Source organism: Frieseomelitta varia, unplaced genomic scaffold (genome assembly GCF_011392965.1).
Source record: "Frieseomelitta varia isolate USP_RPSP 00005682 unplaced genomic scaffold, Fvar_1.2 scaffold_755, whole genome shotgun sequence".
NCBI classification, from domain to species: Eukaryota; Metazoa; Arthropoda; class Insecta; order Hymenoptera; family Apidae; genus Frieseomelitta; species Frieseomelitta varia.
The window spans coordinates 89852-99948 of record NW_025110540.1 but is presented as its reverse complement, the minus strand read 5'-3'; the positions used below and the strand labels follow the sequence as shown (position 1 = coordinate 99948).

The 10097-nt window shown below is 45.2% G+C and overlaps 1 protein-coding gene across 1 annotated transcript in view; it reads right to left on the bottom strand.

Moving 5' to 3' along the window:
- Window positions 1-3631, bottom strand: part of LOC122535704 (beta-1-syntrophin-like) — a gene marked incomplete at its 5' end in the record, with an annotated part of 139688 nt that extends 136057 nt beyond the window's left edge. Inside the window, one exon of the mRNA XM_043667453.1 lies at window positions 3511-3631. Coding sequence (XP_043523388.1) covers window positions 3511-3631 — 121 coding nt within the window. The remainder of the gene's footprint in view (window positions 1-3510) is intronic.
- Window positions 3632-10097: the final 6466 nt, after the last annotated feature.

The window sequence follows — 10097 nt, the reverse complement described above, 5'->3', positions numbered from 1 at the left end:
AAAAAAAAAAAAAAAAAAAAAAAAAAAAAAAACGAATCGCAAGCACGGTCGACGATCCGACACGCAACACGGTTTACTTTGAAAATGAACCCTGCCATTTAGTTGCACCTCTCTTCTGCCTCCATCTCGAAAGTCGGGAACGCTCACGTAAAAAGCAAAACGCGCGGCAGAGACACGACTGCCTTGAAAGCCGGAGTCGGAGGCAAGGCGAATGTTGTTCACGAGGCGGTAATTATTTAGATAGAGGAGAGCACAAGTCGCGTATACCGTGCTACGCTACAGGCATCTCTAGCCGAGATTGCGTTTCAAGACGGTAAATCTTGTGTACACACCTGCGGGTACGCGTGTGTGTCGTCTTGCACGCTCGGCAAACACACGTAGACCGCGGAGAGCATGCCGTTCCATTCCGGCGCAATGACTCCCGTCTCATTAATATTTATCGCGCTTCACGTTCGAGACAGAAGTAACCACGGTGTCGCGTGGCCGTTGACAAACGACGAAAAAAGAGGGAACGCGTGTTTCGTCGATGATCATCTGCGGATTGCGTGCGTGCGCAGAGATAAAGATACAAGTTACGTGTAGAAATGAGCACACGACCTTAAAGGTTTTGAAATTGTCACACGATCGAAAGGGAAATTAGATATACCGGATACTCGACCCCTTTTACGTTCGATAAAGATATTGCTTGCACTTGTGATGCTGTGCGTCATCGAATTATTATTTGCAGTCGGTCTTGATCTTCACGCGAATTCACATTTTCGAGAATATAATTGGAAAACAGAACCACGACGGGGAATTGTTTTAGACACCGAACATCTTTGCAATTTCAAAATTCCATGCACAAGCATAAAAATCCGTACTCGAGTCCATCTCTTGAAATATGCTGTATTCCTTTATCAATTTTGTTTGTTCGTTGTTATTAATAAAATTAAAATTAAATCACAATTGTTATTTAAAGCTGAATTTCCTTTCTTGAACCTGGTATCAAAACTAACGTCATTAACTAAAACAATTAAGACGATGATGTAATACGAGTTGTATTTCGATTTCGAACAGAAGACGACAATAACAAATTCCAGAGGATGCATAAAGGATTAAAGACGATCAAAAGACCACGAAGTAAAGTTGGCGGCTTGGCGGTGGTTCGCTACACGGTCTAGAGATGGCAGAAGCGAAGATCTTGCGGCAACCACAATAATTTGAATTTATGATAGCATTATTGCAGTTGTTTCCTCAACAAGCACGTACTACCCACCGAAAGGATTTACCAAGTGTTCATATCGTTACATGAACTGGATTCCGCGGGAGCTGTAACGCGTTACATCGGCGAAAAACTTCAGTCGAACACACACTCTGCATTCGTGATGATCGTATAACCTTCCCGCCGCGGCCCGTTTTAATAAACCATCTTCCTAAATCCTATCATGGTTACGCGAGCCGCACGCTCATGAATACCGAAAACTCTAACGGGAACGGAACGTTCGTCGCTTTCGACAAAAAGAAACTAGTCTAGCCGTTTCGTCTATTTTTCCAGAAATACACTGCACTCCTTTTTCTCTCTATTTTCGCCTCCTCTGCTATTTCATTCCGTCGTGTATACACGGCGGTGTACCGAAAATCGTGCTGGATGATTCTGCATGTAAAATGTAAGTCGAAAAAGAGAAGCTAGTTAGATAATCTGCAAGATGTTGTTCAATATAAAAGAACAAGCTACGTACAAGCGAAAAAAGACACACAATTTTTCTGCTTAACACTTAGCTTTCGAGAAAACACAATTTCAGTCTGTCTAGTTGAAAACTTTCAAATTTAATTCTTTTCGGAAACGAAACGTCTTATAAGAATATTCATCCTACGTTTTTGACTTATTTGAACTTGTAAAATGTCAATTATTTATTCAGTAAATTTTCACACTTCTTTCTTTTTTGCACGAGAAAGTAGCAGCAACGATTTTCTGTACTCTTTATACCACGCTTTTATACCTTTCCGATACATACTGTTCGTTGCACGGTGAACTTCGCATTCGTTAAACCGGGGTATCAAAACGCGCGCGACGAATGCTAAAAACTGCGAGCACGAGGGAAACGTCGAAATTTGACTGGGGGGATTTAAGATACGCTCGATTTATCCTCGGTGCCTTCCTTCCGGCTTATTAACTCCTCGGAATCCTCCGTAGCCAATGAACGATGTAACCATCCTTCTTTGCTACAGACACAACTCCAGTTCTCGGGTTCTCGTCGGGACATTGATATTCGATGGACGCGCTTGCGATCGGGGGAACGCTTTTTCTCCAACTCACGGATAGAAGAGATGCAACCAGCAGGGGCAAAAAGAAAAACACGCGAAAGAACGGGAAGAAAGAAATCCAGGGGAATGATCATAGTCGATTGATTCGCCATGCTGTCTCCTCCGGCGAGGGTAGAGAACGGTTTCGAGATCGATTCAGAGATAAATATTAAGAGGATCGATATTAATACGCTACAAATGTGAACTATTAATCGATTTAGATATCTTGAAATAAATATGTAACAAATGGAAGAGAGTGATTGATAAGATTTTTAAATTTTGATATCCGATACAATATATTATAATGTATTGTTTATATATAAACCTATCAAAAGTGATCATCTTTATTTTTTTTAATGTTTTAACTTCATTATGCAAGTATGATTCCAACATTAAATTTCAAAGAGTAAATTACTTATTTTTTCGCCAATTTATTTATCACAAGATCAAAGAATAATGTGACTTTAGGAAATATTGTTTGCAATTTTCAGTAAATGAAGATGATCACTTTCATTTCTTAACGTGTGACAATCAAGTTAAGTAATAGCATTTTGAAATGTTTAAAAATAAGAAAGAGAAAAGTAGGTTGCAGATATTTACATAAATTCATATTTTTCTAAATATAATTCAACAAATCTAACCTATAAGAAATTGTTTTTTTTTTCTTTATTGAATATCACAACTAGTATTATTTTTTTCTACAATTTCAGATTCTCCGTAAATGCATGAGAATTCTCGGCTCAGTGATAAATATCAAATAAAAACGAGTAACATGTAACAAATGTATATAATATAGAATAAAATATGTAAATGTATTCAACTCACGTACAAATGAAATAAAATAATAATGTCAATAAAGTATTGTTCAATTTAAATCGTTTCAAAATGGCCGCCAACGTTTACAATATGGCAGTCGCGCAGTTCGCGCAGGCGCAAACGTGTAATATCGAAACGTCAAAAATAACATTAAATAACCATCAGCTGCACTCATCTTATAAGAAAGTTACACGATTGCACGACGTAAAATAACTATCAGCTACACTCGTCTCAAAAAAGAAAAAAAAAAAAGGGAAACATCAATGGTTACACGAATTCTGACGAAAGTACATACGCGCGACTTAAATGCAAGCTACTTCACGCCTCGCGTGTGTCAAATGCAAACTGCATTTCGTCGCGTCCCGGCACTCGAACGGTTTAACGTCAATATTGGCGCAATGAATTACTTACATGTGCCTGCAGAACTTCTCCTCCGTCCGACAAACGCAATAAACTGCTCCCGGTGTGCCGATGATGTCCAATTCACAAGAACGCACGAGACACTCACACGCGATTTAAGAATCGTACGCGATTATACATATGCTTCGGTTAGTAAGGATGTTACTAAATGTATGGAAACACGAGCGAAAGGACTGTTGGTCTCGAATTACGACGAAACACACTCGACCTCGAATCGAGGAACAACAACACTCGGCTCCAAAACAGACGCTGACCTAACGTGGAGGGGGAAGACGAACTACGCAACGCAATACGACACTCGTATGCTTTCCACTTTTATACGCTTAATTACGCGATACGACGATTAATACAACGATCTGATCAACTATCAGTGTCACTGACGGTACAATGGACCCGCGTGGCGAACAGTCGCGGAAAAATTCGAGCAAAAACACGCAAATTGAGCTGTTTCACTGGCGCGCGATCCTGTACCACGCGTTACGTGCCGGCTTTCGCGGTTGAATGACACGATTGCCAACTTATGAGACGAGGCGTGACGAGCGTCCTCCAGTGGCGCGCAATTATGAATGGAAATAACTAGCGCGCAAATTATAAACATTCTTAAATTCGTTCTCCGGAATAATTTACTCGTCCGTTTCGCGATTTTTTTGTAGAAACGGTGTATGAATTGACTTGTTTTATTGCTTTATAGTGAATTAGATATATATTTTATTTTATTTACATATAATATATACTACTGTTTATAAATCATCGGATACTTGATAAAATTAAAATGTTGTTGCAATTTATGTTGGAAATGATGCTATTTGTGATATCATAATGCTAACTTTATTATTGTTTTTAAATAATTTATATTATTTTTCAAAGTATGTCTTGAACTTGTATAAATTAAATTATTAATGTGCATAGTGCGTGACTATATACAACGTTTAAGTATTGTTCTCGTTTAAAAATCTTTTCTCAATTTTTACTAAACGATTCCTTATAACCGTCACAATTCGATCTAATTCTTATAACATATTTTAATACATTTAAACATATTTTATACACATATTAACTTCGCGTCCATTATATTGGATAAATGGCTCCAATAAAATAAAATCAAACAACAAAAATCGCACAACAGAATTACATTAATGTCGCAGTAATCATTTTGTTCAAAATACCGTGACAAACATTTTATAAAATATTATACTATCAAGTAACAACGTGAACCTCTCCGTAATAAAATAAACACACAAATCCCCTAAAATTACGACTCCGCTCACGTTTTATCCAATTTCTGCGCCGCGGGACGATCGTAATGCAAGATCGCTAATTCAATCCCTCGTGAAATTACCGACGATATACAATTCGTTTGGCAAACAAAGGAAATGGATTCGAGCGGAATGGGAAATATAAGGAAAATTAACGAGAAACAGTACGGTCTCCTACAATCAAAGAAAGAGAAACAGGGGGATTCGATACATCCTGCGAGAAACCTGGCGGATTAATAATACGCGAGACCGTATGAATGAAAATCAAAAGCACTGCACGACGACGTCACGACGTCACGACTGACGTACACCATCCCGTGCAAGGATTGATTAATTCGCACCAACCGCTCCTCTCTCTCCCTCTCTCTCTCTCTCTCTCTCTCTCTCTTGCGCCGGGGTTGTGGATTGGTTTCGATGAATGCAACCTTAGATTAAGAGCATCGCAGCCGTCGCAAGATACCGTCGCGCGTATAATCGCGGAAACGATGACTACGGGAGCTGCATCGGAGGGGAAGGGAGTGTGTGTGTGAGAGTTTGACAGGGATGGAGGATATATCCGTGGAGTTATGGCCGGTATGAAACCCATAGCAAATGATGCAGGGATACGTGACTGGCGAGCAAAACGTACAGGCCGGCTCGCCACCTCGCCAACCCCTTTGGCATGGCTGCAATCAGCAACGTGCGCCGACCAACTCCGAAATAAATTCAATAGAAACGGTTGCGCAACGTATACACGCGGCCGTACGTGGCGACGATAGCTGCCTCGCAGTAGCGTCGTCGTCGTCGTGCCACTGCGAATTTTTCCACGACAGGGATACGCGGTGAGTTTACCTCCGGCCCCGCTTCTCCGGCTGGCTTGGATATCTCGATTTTCCACGTAAGGGGATGTTTAGATTGTTGGAAAGCTCGCAGCTTCAACCTTGGCGCCGCACAACGGACTCGCCGAGTCGAAACCGTATTTCTTTGATCGGGAATAACACGCTGCACGGCGACGGGAAACGAGAACTCGCTTCCCCTCTCTATCTCTTGATTCGCGAGACCTTGGACCGCCGATAGGAACGTTCCATCGGCTTATCACCGATATTCTCCGAGAGCTTCCGCGCGCGGCATCGCGATATCTCGATCGCGTCTAACCGTGTTTCAACGATCGAAATAGAAGTTACCTCGGCGCGATGATTGAGAGAAAAATACGACCGGCGGCGTAGGTTTCATCCGCTGTTACGCTGTATCCTACGTACACTACCCTTGGCGAATGGTTCCCGATCGAACGCACCGTGTTCGAAGCCATTCGAAAACATTGGAATCTTTCCTGCTCGAATTGAAATCGCTAATTTCATTCTCCCGCGTATTTCAAACGAATAGCGCTACCTTTGACGGAAAGTTCGCTCGGATCGAGGGCCGGGTATTCAGGAGCATTCGAAAACATTGAGATCGAAACTCGTGTTCGCGAATCGAATTCAAATGGCTAATTTCATTTTCACCATCCGCGTATATTTCGAACGAATACAGCGGCACGAAAACGTCTCGAACGTTTTCGACGAACTTTCGTATACTATTTCGCGCACGATCGAGAACTTTCATGATCGAGTAGTAAAAGCACAGGGGACAAACAACGCCCGCGGTGAAACTCCCGGGCTGATGAATGCTGATATATTCAATCAAGGATATTGACGTGATCCGGCGAGGTGCCGTTCGAGGATCGAGGGAGGATGTTGCGAAGTACGTGGAAGCACGGCATCCGGGCCAGCCTGATGAATAGTTGGCCGCACGGAACGTTATGACGAACATACTCGCTCGTCCCGTAGAAACGATACACAATCAGAATTCCGGGCCTGTCGGCGGCGAGGCCACGTGACGGCATGTTCTCCATTAAATTCCACGACGATAGAAGCCGACATGAGCGGTGTCGGTGCCGGAGAGGTCCATAGAGACCAGACACTTGAATCCCGCGGCACGGTTGTCACAATAAAAGGGAGCAACAGCAACTGATGAGGCACTTTAGGACGTCGTCTACCACCCTTTGATACTGGCACCGGCTATTTCTATGTTAATCTCGTCGCCACGCGAACGCTTCACCCTTTGCTTCCAACAGATTTCAGGCACCGAACGGCACCGCTGCAACACCGTCGGAATCGATGCTGTTCCTGCTAGGAATCCCCTGTAAATGAATTCGAGGGTCTAAATTTCAAACGGTCGGACAATTTCAGGCACGGACGTGCAAGCTGTTGAATTCCTTCGTCGACGGCGTGACTTTTCCCCGGGGTTACGCAACGCAACGTCGACGACACTTCAAGGTTTTCACCGGTGTAGAAAATTATGTAACAGCTCGGAGGAAACAGCGAGGAAAATCCTCAGAGAGAGAGGAGAAGAAAAAAAAAAGGATGGAAGAAACCAAAGCGACGTCACCGAAACAAGAAGGTGGCAGGGCGAAGTGACATCCCGAAGCTTCTCCCGAAATAAATCGCGCGACGTTTAAAACTACGGTTGCAAGAGGGAGAGAGAGAGAAGGGAGAAAAGGAGGACGCGAGACACGGCTAGACGAGAAGAACAAAAGGAAGAAAGAGAGCCGGGGGAGGAAAACGGCGAGCCAGATTTTCAGCCGGACCCTGCGATATTAAATATTTCAGACGTCCGTTGTCCCTCGCTTCCCTCCTCCTTTTTCCCTTTCTCACGAACGCCGCCTTCCTCGTGCTCTCGTTTCGCTGCTTCGTCCCGGGGCGTTCGCGCCCGAAGGCACTAAAAGGAAATTTTATAACCCAAACATTTCGCTCGGACGGGCAAGTGGCCGCGAAACGAAAAGCGTAGTCACGGCTGGAGGATGGCTGGAAAACGAAAACATTTCGACGACGACGACGACGACGACGACGACGACGACGACGACGCTTGGTCCGTGGGAAAGGAGCGTAAGAGCGTAAGAAAGGGATCCCCGGGCCACGACGTCCGTTGAAAATCCTTTTTATGGAGTCGCCGTCGGATGAACGAGGCGTCTTGGGTGTTCGTAAACAAAAATCACCACCACTGGCTGTTCCTTCCGTGGACGTGGTAATCTGAAATTATGTCACGGCTTGCAGCGTGCACGGCTGTCGCCTCAGATAAGAAAGTTGAAGACGTCAGGGGGTAGACGTAGTGTGAGGCGAAGGGGAACGAGGTGGAAGCCGATGGAAGGAGTCGACACTCGTGATTAGTGTTCCTCGAGCGAAATGGTGGCGGTACATCAACCGCGTCGAGAGAATAGAGTGTTGAATAAATGATAACGCTACGTAGCCGCGAGAGAATTTCTTCTCCTCGCTGGGGAGAATCCTCGTCCTCTTCTTTTCTGTTTGTCACGCTACGTCGCGCCGAGGGCCGAGGCGTCGACGACTCTCGAACGTAACTCGTCGTTTACCTTTAACCGAGAGATTTTCAACCTGTCGCGACGTGGCAACTTCTCATTCTTCGCTCGGCGAAATCCGCGTCACGCCTCGCGCAGGTACGCGAGCCAGATTAGATAACGGCAAATCAGAAAGGGGAGAGAAAGGCTGCTGGGTAAATTCGAGAGAATTCAGGAGAGGTGGGGAACACCTACCGAGAGCGTCGCGTCGATAAATTCTGCCACGACGACGAAATATTACGAGCATATTTTCAGCGTTGTAGCAAAGGTCACCGAAACGTAACACGCCAGGAATCGGCAAGCAGCAGCGCTGGTGTGGCCCTTTGTAAAAGTGCGGTCGGTCCATCGGGTCTCTCGATTTTCCCGAGGAATAAAGGCATACTTCATACGTCTTTACGCCGGCGTAACCACGCAGAAAGCGAATCCATCGTGAGAAACCGTTCGAGCGAATTCTTCGTTCGTCCCCTCGGGTCCGTATCTCCGATAAAATTTACCCAGCCCGTTGTACAACGTCGTTCGAACCGTATCCGCGCGACCAGTTGCGGCTATGTTCACCTCGTTCAAAGCTGTTCTTGACCGTTTGTCAAGCTGCCGCATTCGCCGTTCGCTATGCTGCAGAAATTTACAATCGAAATTCTTCGCGTGTTCGCTTCTTGCAGCGAAAATGGCTCACTTTTGTCGCGCAACTCCACCCTCTCTTCCTCTGCTAAAACTTCTTTGATGACTCGCTGCGAGAAACGCCACCCTTCGAGGGTGATCCGCACAGTGATTCGCAATCGAAACGAATACGTTTTTAAATTGAATTCGATCAAACTCGATTGTTTATTTTCTATTGGGTCGAAGCGAGTTGAATCTTTTACGAATCGAAAATGTGTCAAAATTTCATTACTTTCGGAATTAAATATTTGTTAATTATTGTTCCTTTTACTGTTGAAATTTGCCACAATAAAGAACAGACTTCTTCCATCTACGACAGATTTATTTTTTTTAACGAATTCTCAACCATCGCGATAAAAGACACCTTTTACCCTGCGAATTCCTTTAATTCACGACGGGACAATGCAACGGGACGTGTATGCCGCCCCCGAAAGGCAATTTTTCAATCGAAGCGAGATAAAAGCGGAGAGAGAGAGAGAGAGAGAGAGGAAAAAAAAAGAAAGCGAAAAGAAGAAACGCGGCAGCGAGAAAAGTTTTAAATCTTCGAGTGGCCAATTGTTCGTGCCGAGGAAACTTCATTTCGTGGTCAGGCAACTCGCGCCCACCGATCGAGTCACCGGTAACCACCCGCTCTCCCTCATTTTCCCTTATCCGGGCTTCCTCGTCCTCGCCCCCCCGTTCGTCGACCGCAAATGGAACCAGACTGTTTCGCCCTGAATTTATTACGAGGCCGTGAATTTCTCCCGAGCCCTATTTCCCCTTATTTCGTCTTTATTATTGTTATTAGCATCCACCCCCGTGGCCCGGCCCATATTTCACCCCCTCCCCCTCTCTTCTTCGATTTCGACGCGACGCTTTTCTCACCCTCGTCACCTCCTGGCTGGCGTGTACATGTAGTGTACGGTGTTCATTAAGTTCGCGTAACCGGCTAAGAACCAGAGGGAGCGAAGAATGTGGACGACGTTCGCGGGAAAGCGCCGCGACGTGCGGCGGGGAGGAGGAAAAAAAATGGAGAGCCGCGACGAAGTGTTGAGAGGCAAAGGGTGAGAAACGACGGGAAGGTGGGTCAGCCGTGGCACGGTTGGCTCGAGGGGCGCGTCTGAGTGGCGGTGCCGCGTCGCGGTGAAAGAAGACGGGTAAACGTGGCGTTGGCGCCGCGGCACAGACGGAAATGAGAGAGGGTTGACGCAGCGAAACTCACAGAACCCGGCCTGGCTGGCTGTTAATTGGCGTGAATTACGTCTTTTGCGTCGCAACGACACGGACAGCCCCACGGGCGCAGAGAGGCACGAGGT